The sequence below is a fragment of the Castor canadensis genome, chromosome 11 (genome assembly GCF_047511655.1).
Source record: "Castor canadensis chromosome 11, mCasCan1.hap1v2, whole genome shotgun sequence".
Taxonomy (NCBI): domain Eukaryota; kingdom Metazoa; phylum Chordata; class Mammalia; order Rodentia; family Castoridae; genus Castor; species Castor canadensis.
The window spans coordinates 59,807,938-59,823,659 of NC_133396.1; the positions used below are offsets into that span (position 1 = coordinate 59,807,938).

Here is a 15,722-nt window from a genome sequence, read left to right on the forward strand (position 1 = left end):
CCTGAGAAACAAAAATCCCTCCCAACTGAGAACTGGGCAGGGGGAAGGCTGACAGGCCTCTGGTCGGTATGGTGTGAGAACCACGCTCCTTGGATCGGATCTCCACTTTCTCTGAAAACACAGAATATTCAAACTTGCGAGCCTTTAGCAGGCGGGGCTTATGCAGATAAGCTGCAGGTTTGGCTGGGAGGCGGGAGGCTCTATGTAGATGAGGGGGCGGTGTCTGCATGTTGATGAGCTGGGCCGGCTGCCGACGCGGCTGGGAGCCCAGTCTGTCCCGCAGCGGTTCCAGCTGGAGTGGCATCCGTCTCCCGCCACCCGTTGTCCCGGGTTTCTAGCCTCTGAGGACCGCCCCGACCTTTACCCTTACCCACTTCCCCCTCCTACTCCCTGCACCAGCGTCCCTGGTATCTGAATCTCCACTGCTGGCGCCCCCAGCGTTTCTTCCTCTCCGCGGCAAACCCCGCGACCTCCAGCAGCCCGCCCCCGCGGGCCCGATCCTGCCTGACGGCTCCCGCCGCAGCCAACCTCAGCCTTCCCGCTCACCCAGAGATCGCCCCACTACAATCCGGGTGTCCGCCCCCGGGCTTCCCTGCTCCTTCTTCCCGCCCCCTCGGAGCCCCCTCCCCAGTCCTGGTCAGCGGGCATGCAAGTGTCTATCGCGTGTACCGAGCAGAACCTTCGCAGCCGGAGCAGTGAGGACTGCCTGTGTGGACCCCGGCCGGGCCCTGGGGGCGGTAATGGCGGGCCAGCCGGCGGAGGGCACGGGAATCCTCCAGGGGGTGGAGGGTCGGGCCCCAAGGTCCGAGCTGCACTGGTCCCCCGACCTCCAGCGCCGGCTGGGGCCCTCCGAGAGAGCACCGGCCGAGGCACTGGCATGAAATACAGGTATGGGATGGCCTAGCAGTCTGCCTATCTGCTCCCCTTTTGGGACCCCTGAGGCTTCCTGGGATGGCGGCCAAAACCCTTTAAAACTTCGCTAAAAAGATTCCCCTGTTCGGTCCATCTCTTCTTCCCCGTCACCTGCACTCCCTTTTGTGATCCAGCCCTCGGTCTCCGTCAATACCCCTGACTATAAGAGGATGAAGTTTACCAAGATTATGTCCTGTTAGACCCAAACAATCCTCTGAGCCTCACTCCTTACCCCTAGGAAAGCGGGGGACCCACGAATCTCTAGGCTGCACCACCCCACAAAGGAGTGTCCTTGGGTTGGCGTCCTGGTGAGAGGAGGGAGGGAAACTGCTTCTCGATCTGGCCTGTTCAGGGCGCCTGACCCAGATATTGCCCCCACCTGCCTCCACCCCGCCCCAGGGCTGGTCTGTGACCTTTCCCCTGTGGGGTAGGAGCAGGGTGGGAGGGAAGTGGGACCTTTGGGACAGGAGCTAGGTGGGGAAGGTGAACATAAAGTTGACCTTATCTCAGAGTCTGTAGGCCATAGAGCTCTCAGAATTCACTGCTGGGGAAGAGAAGGGTCTCTTGCTTTGGACATGTGCTGTGGTCATTGATCTGACCAGATTTTGTCACCTGATGAGTTTGATTCCCTCCATGTAGCAGCCCTGATTAGGAAGTTAAGCTGACTACTTGGGTCGGGCACCATGGGAGGAGAGGGCTAATTCTTTCAGAGATAGTCTTTACAGCCAGTGGACAGCGGAAAAGGGAGAAAAGGGAGAACTATGCTTTCCGGTCTCCCTCACACACACACCTGCAAGTCCCTATCTGCCTTTGTTGGAGGCCCATCTGCCCAGCTTAGCCAGGGACGCCTGCCTGTCTGTGTGCCTGATCTTGACTTTTACCTCTTCCACCCTGGTGTCACCCTTTGGTGGGGCATTCTCATCACAGCTAGCCACATTTCTCAAAGTCTACTACTCTGCACATCCCAGAGGTGATTCAAACACAGACAAGACCTCACCCAGAAGAAAGGCAAACCAGACAGCACATCTTCAATGTAATAGGAGGGAATGGAGGCATTGGATAGTAGCTCCAAAGGAACAGACATTTGTTTGTTCACTTGTTCTTTCAACAATATTCCTAGGGCCTGTGCTATGGGGATGGCACTGCCCGATCCCTTGGCCCACTGGGTCTAGTTTCTTTGGAAAGGAGTTGGTGCCTGATAATCTAGATCCCTAATGGAGGCTCCACCCTTTCCTGCTGCTTCTGTATCTTGCAGGAACCTAGGAAAGTCTGGTCTTCGAGTGTCCTGTCTTGGCCTGGGTAAGTTAGATTAGGAATTAAGGGAAGGGGGGCATACTTTCATGGAATGCCTCCCATGGTTCTCATGTGCCTGGCTTCTCTTTTGCAGGTACTTGGGTCACGTTTGGTTCTCAGATCTCTGATGAGGTATAAGTGATGGGACCCAGAAGCAGAGTGAAGGGTGGTTTTGGTGAGGGAATCAGAAAGAGGGAAACAGACCTGGATAGGGGTTTGGACAACAAACATAGGGAATGAAGGATCTGAGGCTGGAGGATGGGAAAAAGAGAAAGAGTGTGGAAACCAGGACTTAGGTGCCATGGGTTACAGTACAATAAAGGAGGTAACTGAAGGGCAGTGGTTGATCTTCAACTCTTTCTCTCACCTCCTAGACAGCAGAGGATGTACTGACAGTAGCCTATGAGCATGGTGTAAACCTGTTTGACACCGCCGAAGTATATGCAGCAGGAAAGTAAGGAGCGGGGTTAAAGAGCTAAGTTACATTTGGAAGGCTGAGAACATCAAGGATTCTTGTTTCTCTGGGAATTCTGGCAACACTAAGGTCCAACCTTTCAACTCATGTGCCCCCAGAGCATTGTGGGAGTTGTAGTTCCATCAATACCTCCCTGGCTTAGAGGTCAATGGGCATACTTTGTAGTCACATTAAATAAAACCAACAAATATATCCTTGGCATCAGTTATGTGCAACTACCTGGGGATTACAAAGCTAAATTTTCAAACACATCAGGCGACATCACACACCCATGGCTTCCTACTGGGAGCAGCCAAAACCTAGGACCACTTACCCTGCCTCTTCTCCATCTGGCAAACACTTCTGCTTACCTTCAAAACTTGACCCAAATGTTAGCTCCTCCAAGAAGCCTCCGCCCAACTCCCCAAAGTTGTTCACAGATGTGAGCTTCTATAGCACTTTATACTGTTTCTGACATATAGTTATGGCTGGTTTATGCAGCCATATTTGCTGCTCAACTAAGAGACTTCCCCCTCCAGGGAATTTGACTTGCTTCTTCCTGAGAACCTTCATAGAGCCTAGCAAAGAGCAAGCAAGCACTATTTCTGGGATGAAATCAATGTGCTCTTTAAAAGCACACAGTCCAGGAACTGGAGGTGTGGCTCAAGACGTAGAACACCTGCCTTACAAGCATGAAATCCAAAATTCAAACCACCGTACCTCAAATAAATATACACAGTCTAAATGGTTAAACAAAAAATACAGGAGATATGAAAGATTAAACAATAGTGAAACATTTCAGTAACAGTCCATCATAACAATTTAGGATTTATCACAAGTTAGTTCATAATTATGTGTGAAAGAATTCTGTAAACCAAGCCGGGTGCTGGTGTCTCACACCTGTAATCCTACCTACTTGGCTGAGATGGGGAGAATTGCGGTTCAAAGCCAGCCCAGGCAAACAGTTCCAGATACCCCATCACCAACATAATAGCAAAATCAACTGGATGTGTGGCTCAAGCGGTAGAGTGCTTGCCTTGTGAGTGCCTGCTTTGCAAGCTTGAAGCCCTGAGTTTAAACTCCAGTCCCACCAAAAAAAAAAAAAAAGAATCTGTAAGCCAGACATGATGGTACACACTTATAATCTCCAGGACTCAAAAGGCTAAAGCCAGCCTGGGTTACATTAGCAAGATCTTGTCTCAAAAAAAAAAAAAAGGAAAAAAATAATTATGAATTATGTAACCAATTCTATAGATGGAAGCTCTCAAGGACTGACCACAAACTCATAATCGTTTTATGAGTTTGAGAGAAAGGGTGGAATTTTGCTGAGGCTCAGAGGAGGATGGCAACCCAGGTGGGTTGAAACCAGACAAGGCAGTGTTCTCCCTGGCTCCACCAGTCTGCCTCTCTCTCTTCATTGTTTTCTAGTCCTTTAACAGCCATAATAGGGCCTGGTACATAGTTGATGCACAATGGATATTTGTTGAATGAATGAATAACTAAATGACTATACCCCATGGCTCCAAGCCCCTCTTATTTGTCCAAGATGGAGTGAGAACCCAAATGGGCTCCTGATTTTTGCCCTACTTTATAGGAGAGGGAAAGTAGGGGAGGAGGGGAAGAAGACACTAATCCACCTTATAGGGCTTAGTGCTTTTGTATTGTCTTTATTCCAGGGCTGAAAGAACCCTAGGCAACATCCTCAAGAGCAAAGGTTGGAGGTGAGACTGTTTTGGGGGGCTTCTGGGTACATGATCATCCAAAAATCCATTTCTTCATGTTTTTCACATGTCTACTCTTCCAGGAGATCCAGCTATATCATCACCACCAAGATTTTTTGGGGAGGACAGTAAGTGGCTGCCCTGCTATGATTAGGGAGAAGACCTACAATGAATGTGTGAAGGTGTATGGGGTGGGTGGGGACCACTGTCCCACACCCGCCATCCCAGGCCCACATCCTGCCTATGGGAACCCATGCTATCTCAATTCTTCATGGCTCCAGACCAGCCCAGGTCCCCTATTTTTGTCACACCTCATTTGACTTACTTTTTCCTACAGGGCAGAAACTGAGCGTGGCTTAAGCCGCAAACACATCATTGAAGGTGAGAGTTAGGGGCTGGGAAACTGAAATGGATGAGCATGGAAGCCAGAGGAGCTGGGAACATATCTGGAGCTCTGAGTTGGAGGATTTAAGTGGCCATGGCAAGGGGGTAAGATCTGAATTGTTAGTACGCTGAAGCTGAGGTACTTCCCTTCCTCTCCCCACCTCTAGGGTTGAGAGGATCCCTGGAACGCCTCCAGCTGGGATATGTGGATATTGTCTTTGCCAGTCGTTCAGACCCCAACAGTCCTATGGAGGGTAAAAGCAGCACTTCCAAACCTGACAGCCCTTCAAAATCAGGCACTTCCTCAAAACTTCAACAGAAAGCCAGCCCCCACCCAAGCCTCCCAGGCTCCCTCAGACTCCAGGACCTGGACAGGGAGGGAGGCAAAGAACAGATACAAACTTCCCTGATGGCACAGCTATACCTGGGGTCTTGGTAGAGCAGGCAGAGATCTTCAGATGTGAAGTCTTAGATTTCAGGGGTTTGACAGTGAGGTTTTCCCATTCCTGTGTGCCTAGAGATTGTGCGAGCCATGACCTACGTCATCAACCAGGGCCTGGCCCTATATTGGGGGACATCCCGATGGGGGGCTGCAGAAATCATGGTAAGTATGTGACCTTGCTTCCCCCTTTCCACATTGGGTCTCTCTTTTCACATGGCCCCTCCAAACCCTGCCACACTGGAGGAAGGGACAAGGAAGAAGATGGAAGGAGTGCTCTGACTCCTGTCCCCTCCCCACCCCAACCCAGGAGGCCTACTCCATGGCCAGACAGTTCAATCTGATTCCTCCTGTGTGTGAACAAGTGGAGCACCACCTGTTTCAGAGGGAGAAGGTGGAGATGCAGCTACCAGAGCTCTACCATAAGATTGGTGTGCAGCCCCTCATCCCTACCTTTCCCTTGGCCTTACCAGCGGACTAGGTCCCTTTCCCACACCTAATCCTCTTGCTCTTAGGTGTTGGCTCAGTCACTTGGTCTCCTCTGGCTTGTGGCCTCATTACTAGCAAGTATGATGGGCGAGACCCAGATATGTGCAGGGCCACCATCAAGGTGAGATCTTGGGGACTCAGGATGGCAGAACTGGATATCTGGCCTGCTGTGTGTTGGTCATGGTGGTGGCAAAGGTCTTTTGCTGATTTTCCTTGGCCTCCAGGGTTACCAGTGGCTCAAGGACAAAGTGCAGAGTGAGGATGACAAGAAGCAACAAGCCAAAGTAATGGACCTTCTCCCCACTGCCCAACAACTGGGCTGCACTGTGGCCCAGCTTGCTATAGGTGAGACAGTATACCTGCACTGGATCCTACAGGCGCTCTTGCCTCCCCCTTAGACCTTCCAACATATCCTAAGACTTGTTTTTCCTTATGGAAGACCCTCTTCTTCAGACACTTCTGAAATCTGTGTTCACTGCTTCTCACCAGTTCTCATTTTTTTCCTCCTCTGGTCTCCAGCCTGGTGTCTCCGCAGTGAGGGGGTCAGCTCAGTCTTGCTGGGGGTGTCGAGTGCAGAGCAGCTGATGGAACACCTGGGTGCCCTAGAGGTGAGCTGGAGATTCGCCAGAATCCGTATCTGACCCCTTCCCCAGAAGTCAAGGCCACTCTGTCTAACCCAGAATGGCATGCTAAGATCACCCACTACAAAGTCTTCACTTTGAAGGGGAGAGGTCCAGACTACACGGCAAGACAGGGGCACACCTGCGACTTTCCTTGCCACTGGGGCCCCCCGTGGTTCTTCTCTGTGTCCTCGAACGCCACGCCCTTCCTCAGTGACCCAGCTGTACAGCCTTGTCCACCATCCATTCTCCTACAGGTGCTGAGCCAGCTGACACCGCAAACAATGATGGAGATAGACGGGCTCTTGGGGAACAAATCGCATTCCAAGAAATAGTTCGTCGGTGGCGCTGGGGCCAACCCGGAGTTAATCGCTCCAGCCTGCCAGCCGCTTCCCGCAGCCGCCCCTCCTACTCCGGATTCCTCCACGCAGTGGCCAAACCAGGGTAGCCCTGCCCACAAACGAATCCTGGCTTCGTAGAGATTCGCATGACCAAAGCCTTATCCTTCCGCAGTGGGGCTAGAGAGAGAAAGTAGTCCTTCCATCGCCTGCTGCGTCCTTCTAGGCCTTCTTGCTAATTAATTCTGGGCATGAGTTACGGGGTCCTCTCCTCTCTGCCATTTGGTCTTGCTCCTTTCTCTCTTCTCCCTATCACCGAGGCCAAGGAAATAAGCAACATGCAAAGTACCTCAATAATGGCCCTTGAAATGTCATCAAGGGCTAAGAACCTAAGAAGAAGTGAGATGTGCTGTCATCTGGGACACAGGAAATGGAGCTTTGTTATTTGTACAAAGGAAGCTAGACTGGTCCTGACAGGAAATGATGATCTTTGGAAAGTCAGAACCCTGCCTCCCAGTCCGGAGGTGGAGGAGGACTTAAATCTAGAACTACTGTCATACTTTGTGCTTGCAGAGAGTAGGTGTGAGGGCTGGGAACCCAGAGACACTGTACTAACAAAGGCAGAAATCTGATCGATGTATAGAGTGATTCTGGCAAAAGTGGCAGGGTAGCCCTTGGAAAACCTAAGTTGGGTAATGTTTTGCAGGAATTAGTGACAACATTTGGGTCACCAGCAGAGACATGGGGCCGACAGACTTTTGAGCCTTGAGCTGGACCTCGTACCTGGCAGTGGAGGACTGCAGTCTTCCTCCAGGCAATAACCATAAAACAATATTGATGGCCCTCTGTAAGACCTCCCAGGGAACTGTAAATAAATCCTAAGTTTGATCCTCACAGTGTCTATAATTGCAGAAGGTGGATGGTTAGGGTCACCATCTCACATACCTGGCCCTCTCACCGGGTGGTCAGAAAGCTCCCAGCACTAGTTTCCTCTCCACTCATCCTAGTAACTCAGGCATCAGACTCCTGGTCACTGTTCTCATTGAGAACCTAGGCACCAGGTACCCCAAGCATGTGTCTTTTTCTTTCCTTCTTTAGTTCTTTAGAACCAGTGATCTGGCTTCCTTGTTTGTTTTGTTTTGTGGTACTGGAGTTTGAACTCAAGGGCCTACACCTTAAGCCACTCCACCATTCCTTTTTCTTGTGTGTCTGATGAGTCTTTTTGAGATAGGGTCTCATGAACTATTTGCCTGGGCTGGCTTCCAACTTTGATCCTCCTCATCTCTGCTTCCTGAGTAGCTAGGATTACAGGTGTGAGCCACTGGCGCCTGGCGTTTTGCTCTGCTTTTTCAGTACTGGGGTTGAACTCAGGACCTTTTGCTTGCTAGGCAGGCACAATACCACTTGAGTCACTTCACCTTGCATTGGTTATTTCTGAGATAGGGTCTTGCTTTAGGCCTTGGCAGCCTGGAGAGTGTCCTATTGGTGCTTTCCCCAGCAGCTAGGATGACAGGCCAGCACCACTATGTCCAACCATGTTGCTCCTCTTTTTATGAAAGACTCAGCTGTCTGACATTCTTGTCCTTTTTGTTTGTTTTTAAAATTACATTGGCCATACTTCTTTCTCTCCTGTGGATGCCTACATATATGCCAAGAACTATGAGTAGTTTTTTTCATGGCCAAGTGGGAAAGGTTGCTATGAGCTTGAGGTTTTGTGATTTGGCAGAGGAGAGGTAAAGTGCAGACCTGTCTCTGGTGAAAGAGATACAGAGAAAGGGAGAGGAGTCATAATTTTAAAAGGAAAAAGTCAGTGAGAGATCAGGTGTGAGGGTAGCAGAAGAGCAGAATCAAATGGGGCTTTGTCAGCTTTTTTCCCCAGAGGACTCTGACTTCCTGGACACAGAAAGTGGGTGGAAAGTTACAACCTTTAAAGATCATAAGGCAGAGGAGGATGAGTTCTGCCTTCTTTAAACACAACCTCACCATCCCCTTTCTACCCCTTCTCATCCTGCCTTGATCCTGAAGCTGGGAGCACAAAGGAAAACCAGTTTCCAAAAGAGAAGTCCCAACAGCATGCCATTTGCTGGATTAGCAACAAAAGGATCAACTAATGAATACTTACATCTGCTCCTATAATCTCCCACTCATTTTGAAAGACTGTGGAGGAAATGAAGAAGTAAAATGTATGACTAAGCTATCATTAGTTCCTTCTATAACAAACATACAAGAAGAATTTATCAATTCAAAGTAGTATTCTCCTTGAATAGTTCTCTTGGAGGACTATAAACTTGTAATCCTGCCTTCCCCACTGCTCAGTACCTTTTTAAAAAAACTCTTGGAATTACCTTCACAGTCAATCTAGAAACCCCTTGCAGGGCCGGAGTAGCTCAGTGGTAGAATGCCTGCCTAACAAGCATGAGTTCAAACCCCCGTGCTGCCAAGAAAAAGGAATTATGCAAACACAACTTTTCTTTATTGTCCTGCCTCCTTTGCCAAATATGGCACCTCACCCACCTCATTCATGAATTTAACAAGTATTTATTAAGCTCTACTGTAATATGACTCAGGGAACAAAAACCAGACTGAACAACCTTCTTGCAGCTTACTGAGATGGGGGGATGACCACGACACAATCACAACAACCAATCAAATACAAACTTCAGTTGTCCAAAGTCCAGAGGAAAGTATATGATGTTAAAGTCAGTTATAATGGGTATTTATTTAATCTAGTGAGGCTGGGCTAAGCAAAAGGATGAGCAGGTGTTAGCCTTCTTGCTTTCATTAGAGGGCTAGGGGAATAGCATATGCAAAGGGGCCTTGTGACAGAAGGGAACATGCATGTTGTATCAGTCAGCTTTCTGTTGCTGTTGCAAAATACTTGAGATAACTTAAAAAAGGGAAAGATTTATTCTGGCTCATGGTTTCAGTACATGGTTGGTTGGCCTCATTGCTCTGGCCTGTAATGAGGCAGGACTTCACGACCTCATGGGGGAAACTGCTCACTTCACAGCACGTTGAGAAACAGACAGCAAGATGAAGGGGCCTGGATCCCAATCTACCCTTCAAGGGCACACACTTCCACTATGCTCCACCTCCCAAAGGTTCTGATGCCCATCCCCCATAACCCCATCAACTGGAGACCATGCCTTCAACATATGCCTTTGGAGGACGTTACAGACCCAAACCATAACACAATCCAAATATCCCCAAATATCTTCTGTGTAAGAAGTGAACAGAAGTAGAGTGTGAGGTCAGAGCACACAAGACCTACAGGGCACTTTAGAATACAATCCTAAGGACAGAAAGAAAGCTTCTTATATCTGTTATGGATTGACACACAACAAATCACCTCAAAAATGTGGCTTTTTTTTATGATTATGTGGGTTGGTTGGAAGTTGCCTGCTATTTCCACCTGAATTCATGCATGTGACTACACTGAGCTAGCAGGATGGCTGAGCACTAGCACATGTGGCAGTTAGTGCTAGATCTTGGCTGGGGTGCCTCTATATCCTCCAAGTACCCTCACCTTCCAGTGTTCCAACCCTATTTTTTTTTTTTTTTTTTTGTGGTACTGGGCTTTGAACTCAGGGCCTACACCTTGAGCCATTCCACCAGCCCTTTGTGTGTGTTTGTGTGTGTGTGTGTGTGTGTGTGGTGGGCTTGGTTTTGCTTTGTTTTTTTGAGATAGGTCTTGTGAACTATTTGCCTGGGCTGGCTTCCAACTTCCATCCTCCTGATCTTTGCCTCCTGAGTAGCTAGGATTACAGGATTACAGGCTTAATCCTACTTTCTTACACAGTGGTCTCAGGGCAGCCTTCCAGGGAACAAAGGCAGAAGCTGCAAGGTCTCGGGAAGACTATCTTCCAGAATGCACACATCACTTCTGTCAAGCCTGGCCCCAAAGCCAGCTCTGATTCAAAGGCTAGGGAAGTAGATTATTTTATTTTTTACTGAGAGAAGGTCCCACTAGGTAGCCCAGGGTGGACTCAAAATCACAATACTCCAGCCTCAGCCTCCCAGGTGCTGGGATTACAGACGTGTACTACCACACCTGGCAAAACCCCAAATCTTGATGGATGAAGCAGAAAAGGCACATTGCAAAGGATTTGGGGGGGCTATTCAATTATCATAATGTTAAAAGGTTTTAAACAGAAGTGGAAGGAGTATGTGGTAGCATGTGATTGTATTTGAGATTTTTTTCATGTGTGTGAGATGCTGGGGTTTGAACTCAAGGCCTACATCTTGAGCCACTCCACCAGCCCTTTTTTGTGATGGTTTTTATTGAGAAAGAATCTTGCAAATTATTTGCTCTCCTGATCTTTGCCTTCTGAGTAGCTAGGATTATAGGCGTGAGCTACCAGAAGCTGGCATGTGTTTGAGATTTGGAAAAATATCTATAAACAGAGAGAAAAGCCTGCAGGCTGCTCATGGATAGACTGGTTAGGAGGCTCCTGCTGGGGTCTAAGCAAGAGATGACCGTACCATGGACCAGACTGGTAGGCAGGAGGAGGAGATAAGTAGGTGGATTAGAGAGATAATTAAGAGACAAAATAATCCAGACTTGGTGATGGGTCAATAAAGGAAGGCAAGGGAGGTGTCAAGGATAACACGTAGGTTTCTGAAGTTGGGAAAAGGAATGGGTAGCAAGCACTGGAAGAAATTCCAGTTTGGACAGGAAGATCATCACCTTGAGTTCTTCAAGATAAACAAAGGCTGTGGAGCAGGTGAAGGGCTATACAGATCTGATGCTTAGAAGGGACCCTTAGTTGTCAAACACTTTGGGAGCACTTATATAACACTTTTTTTGTCTTTTCCTTTTTGGTGCTGGGATCAAACCCAGGGCCTCTCGAATGCTAGGCAAGTGCTCTACCACTGAGCTACATCCCAGCCCATAACATTTTAAATCTACCGTGAAAGATTAAGATTTACCACCGACAAGGAAAAAAAAAAATTTACCACCAGTTGAAGATTCTTTAAAATGTGAGGCCCACCTTTCCAAAAAGAAGTTCCTAATTTGAATTATCACAGAATCATTGGAATGTAGATAGGTTCCCCCAAATGACCTTGAAAACAATACAACTACTAAATTCTAAAATGCTTCCTTAAGTACATCTCCTCACAATAGATTAGCTTCTAAGTTTTAACCATTTAGTTAAAAAACAAACCCAGCTCTGACTTACCTATGATATGCCAGTAAATGTCATGGGTGTAGAGAATAGTCTGTCTTGTATTAATCAAGAGATGGGTGTTGAAAATATTGGGTACAGAGAAGTTAAAGTGAATACAGTACGGGCTGGGAGCTCAGGATGGTGATAATAGCTAATAGTTACCCAGTGTTTACTGTGTACCAAGCACCATTTAAAGCACCTTACATATACAAGCTCTTTCGATCCTTACTGTTATTATGCACATTTTGCAGATGAGGAAATCAAGGCCCAGAGGAATTAAGTAACTCGTTTGCAGTGTCACAACTGCTTGGTGGAGGCTAGGATTTGTACTCAAGCCAGTTGGGTCGAGACTGTGTTATTACCCTCCACAAGAGAACCTGGGCTGCAGGTCTGGGGGAGAGGGGTGAGGAGACAGCTGGGTGTGGGATGTGGGTTGTGAATACCACGTCCTGTTTACCCATGGAAGAAGTCAGACCCCTGAGTCACAGGTCATGATGAGATGCTTTGCCGGAGCCATCATAGTGAATAGGCGTTGAGGCCTGGACACTCAGGGAGGAAGAGAATGCTAGCATTCCTACAGCCGTGGTTTTAGAATCTAGGTCCTTCCTTAGGTTGAGATGTCAGCTGGAGTTGGAACAGTTTGGGGAAAATGAAATGTGGGAAGCCAGCCTTACAAGAACATAGGTGGTCATATATAAGGAGAGTTGAGGGCAAAACAGAGTTACTGCTGGGCAGCATCCATTCAAACGTCAAGGAGCCCGCTAAAAGGTGGGCAGTATAGCTGGCCTTGAAAGTCTGTTTGGGTGGGGTTGTGAAAGTGTGTGAGCAACTGACAGCAGGCCAAGGGAGATTGAGGGGCCTGTGCCAGTGACCAAGGGCTGGAGTGCAAGAAGGAACTTGGGGATTTGAGCATTAAACAGCGATGGGGTTGTGTTGGGAGTGAAGGAGTTGGCGAGTCGGACAATGGGTGGAGTGTGTCCCTCACGGTAGTCCTGGCAACACCTGGGCCACCTACCCTGCTCCACCATCACTCGCATTCCCGGGTCCGCGCCTCCACCGCCCCCACGCGTGCCGCCGCAGGGAGCGGTCCGACCGTCGCGTGACGCCTTGAGGGCGGGATCTTACTATTAAAAGGGGTGAGAGGCCGCGGCGCCGGCCCCAGGACCCAACCTCGGCCCCAGTAGGGCCCTCTTGCTGTGTGTACGGAGCCGGCCGGCCGCCTGTGCGACGCCTCCAATCCGCAGCGGGCACCATGCAGCTTCTGGTGAGAGTGCCCTCTCTTCCGGAGCGGGGCGAGTTGGACTGCAATATCTGCTACCGTCCCTTCAACCTCGGGAGCCGCGCGCCCCGTCGTCTGACCGGCACGGCGCGCGCCCGCTGCGGCCACACACTCTGCACCGCCTGCCTGCGCGAGCTGGCGGCGCGCGGAGACGGCGGCGGTGCGGCCGCGCGTGTGGTGCGCCTGCGTCGCGTGGTCACGTGTCCCTTCTGTCGCGCGATCTCCCCTCTCCCGCGTGGTGGGGTCACAGAGGTCGCTCTTGACCCGGGCGTGTGGGCACAATTGGAGGAAAAAGCACGGACTGAACGCGAACGAGATGAGGCGGGGTGTCCGGTTAAGGAAAGCGGCGATGCTGATGGCGAGGCTGATGATGAGGAACAGGAGTGCGAGAAGGGGGCGGGACCTAGAAGTGCGGGGTGGCGCGCGTTTCGGCGGCTCTGGGACAGGGTCCTGGCGCCCGCGCGCCGCTGGCGGCGTCCGCTGCCTAGCAACGGTGAGGGGGTTCCGGGGGAGTATGCGCGGGAGAGCGCGAGGATCGCCGGGGTTTGGTGGCATCCTCCTGCTGCCATTAACCCTTCTTCTTTCCCCCAGTGCTCTACTGTCCAGAGATCAAAGACATTGCCCACATGACCCGCTACACGCTGTAACCCAGGAACTTAAAGCTATGGCGGAAGGTGGAAGCTGCAAGTCTCCAGTGTGTTTTAGTACAGGCGGCTGACGTCAAGACTACCATCTCAGGTCTCAAGATTGGCTCCTGATGAGTTGAGCCCACGGCAGGAGGGAATAATGCTCTGGGAGGTGTTGATTCTGAGCTAGGGAAGTTCCTAGACAGACCTCGACCCATCCACTGACTGTGCCAGCATCATATTTCGGAGTGTTGCTATCCCAGGGATAGCAACAAAGCCTACATTAACAGACTTGTCTTCTTAGCTGTGGCGTAATGGAAGCATCGGGCTCCATTTTAGTAGCTATCAGTGATCGGAATTCTTTTTCTTAAAGATGAAAACAGTAAAGGAGAAGCTAATTTTCATGTTAATCTCTTCTGTATGTAAAGATGCTGGCAGGCCCATGTCTCCCCACTCCCAGTTCTGTGTTCTAGAAATTCCTGAGGTGCCTCCCTATGATTAAGGGCCCTGCTTTATTTCACAACCTCCTTCCAACTTGCTAGGACAGGTATCAGGAAGTCTAGAGGGCATTTATGTGAGGCACTTAATTAGGGCTTATCAAAGATAGTAGAACCATTTGGGAAAGGCATTAAAAATCTGCATTTTTTGATATTATGTGTTATCTTTAGTCACAGGACACCCTGAAAAAAAGAGACATCATTTTAAACTTGTGTCCCATAGTGGGAAATCACCTGTTATATGCCATGAATTCTATTTTTAAGTCCTATAAATGTCTTACAGTCCTTGTGAAGGACCAGCAGTGTTGGTGTTACTGGGAACTTACTGAAGTACAGAATCTTAGGATTCCACTCCAGACTTACCGAATCAGACTGCATTTTCACAATCCCAGGTGACTTGTGTGCATGTAAATTAAGAAGCACTGGTCTAGATCCTAGACACTATATAGGATATCATCTGTGATGTTCTACTGCTGAAGAAAACTGGCACATTCTTCTGAGTTAAAAATGTGAACTTAAATATAGACCTCAATTTTTTAGGGGTCGCCAAGTTTTTAAATTATTTTTTCAATTGACAAATTATAAATGTATCCATTTGTAAGGTATAAGTCTTCATTTTTAAACTATATTTTGACATTTTCCTATCCTTATGTCTCAGCTTAAATATTCTTTTCTTGGGAGCCCTTTCTCCACCCTTCTGTAACATAATGCCTTATTTTCGCTACATTTATAAAGTCTGAGATTTCATATTTTGTGTGTTCATGGGATTATCTCCGAGCCAACAGCAGTGTTATAGCGTGTATTCAATAAATGTTTGTTGGATTTAATCCTTTTTTATGAGACTGGGATTTGAACTCAAGGCCTCAAGCATGCTACCACTTGAAGCGTATCTACCAGCTTTCTCTCATATTTTTTAATGTAATAGTCTCAAGAACAAAGTGTCTGGCTTCACTCAACATGAGAAGCTCTGTTAGTGAATAATACATGACAGATCTAGATCTGTCTAGCAGTTTCAATCTTTGGTAAGCTATGCAGGTTTGATGAACACACAGCCCTTCCTTAAAACAAAACAAAACAAAAAACAACTGTGCCTGTGCTTCAAATTAGAATTAAACCTGTGGAGCTGTAGTGACCTCTATTGACTCTTAGGGGAACTAATAATTTGAAGGTGGAAAGGATGATCAAAAAAGTACTGCTGGGAAGGCAGTTTTGAAACTTGCCAGGCACTCTTTCCAGTGTACTCCTATCAAGGAGGCCCCATTCCTTCTCCGCGGTGTACTATGGTGGCTTCACAGGGATCCTGCTGTTAAATCTCCATCTCTATAACTGAGCTCTCATCATGTGGTTGGTATTGGAAAAGGGTCTCTGGTTTTAGTGAGATAAAAATGAGGAAAAGTCACAAGATTAAGAGACAGAGAGATGGATAATGGCCGAAAGCAATCGTTTTTCTTCTCCTTCCCACACCCACAAAACTCCCCTACCCAAAAATAACAGAGCACACA

The 15,722-nt window shown here is 48.6% G+C and overlaps 2 protein-coding genes across 5 annotated transcripts; both read left to right on the forward strand.

Moving 5' to 3' along the window:
* The first annotated feature begins 251 nt into the window (after positions 1–251).
* Kcnab3 (potassium voltage-gated channel subfamily A regulatory beta subunit 3) lies at positions 252–7,625 on the forward strand. 3 transcript variants are annotated; one of them, XM_074046933.1, is made up of 14 exons: positions 252–888; positions 2,168–2,211; positions 2,300–2,337; positions 2,580–2,659; positions 4,336–4,380; positions 4,464–4,508; positions 4,718–4,761; positions 4,932–5,045; positions 5,259–5,368; positions 5,514–5,634; positions 5,719–5,813; positions 5,917–6,037; positions 6,212–6,300; positions 6,570–7,625. In XM_074046933.1, exons 1-14 carry the CDS (start codon positions 647–649, stop codon positions 6,645–6,647), a joined length of 1,266 nt encoding a protein of 421 aa, XP_073903034.1. In that variant the 5' UTR covers positions 252–646; the 3' UTR covers positions 6,648–7,625. The 3 variants fall into 3 exon arrangements, with proteins under 3 accessions (XP_073903034.1, XP_020031121.1, XP_073903033.1); XM_020175532.2 differs by having other exon boundaries at positions 4,932–5,018; positions 5,283–5,368; positions 6,570–7,622; XM_074046932.1 differs by lacking the exons at positions 5,514–5,634; positions 5,719–5,813 and having other exon boundaries at positions 4,932–5,018; positions 5,283–5,368; positions 6,570–7,623.
* A 5,333-nt stretch (positions 7,626–12,958) lies between these two features.
* Positions 12,959–15,047, forward strand: Rnf227 (ring finger protein 227). Of its 2 annotated transcripts, none has more exons than XR_012438764.1 (2): positions 12,959–13,082; positions 13,689–15,047. XR_012438764.1 is itself a non-coding variant. In XM_020175538.2 (2 exons), the coding sequence occupies exons 1-2, from the start codon at positions 13,071–13,073 to the stop codon at positions 13,742–13,744; spliced, it is 576 nt and encodes a 191-aa protein (XP_020031127.2). In that variant the 5' UTR covers positions 13,056–13,070; the 3' UTR covers positions 13,745–15,047. The 2 variants fall into 2 exon arrangements, 1 of the variants encoding a protein (XP_020031127.2); XM_020175538.2 differs by having other exon boundaries at positions 13,056–13,590.
* Positions 15,048–15,722: the final 675 nt, after the last annotated feature.

Bases quoted from the DNA above. Each gene is read 5' to 3' on its own strand.
- Kcnab3 (XM_074046933.1), top strand. From the start codon at position 647: ATGCAAGTGTCTATCGCGTGTACCGAGCAGAACCTTCGCAGCCGGAGC. The intron at 2,660-4,335 runs GTAAGGAGCGGG...TCTTTATTCCAG, and splicing joins GAAGTATATGCAGCAGGAAA to GGCTGAAAGAACCCTAGGCA. The intron at 6,038-6,211 runs GTGAGACAGTAT...TCTGGTCTCCAG, and splicing joins TGTGGCCCAGCTTGCTATAG to CCTGGTGTCTCCGCAGTGAG.
- Rnf227 (XM_020175538.2), top strand. From the start codon at position 13,071: ATGCAGCTTCTGGTGAGAGTGCCCTCTCTTCCGGAGCGGGGCGAGTTG. The intron at 13,591-13,688 runs GTGAGGGGGTTC...TCTTTCCCCCAG, and splicing joins GCGTCCGCTGCCTAGCAACG to TGCTCTACTGTCCAGAGATC.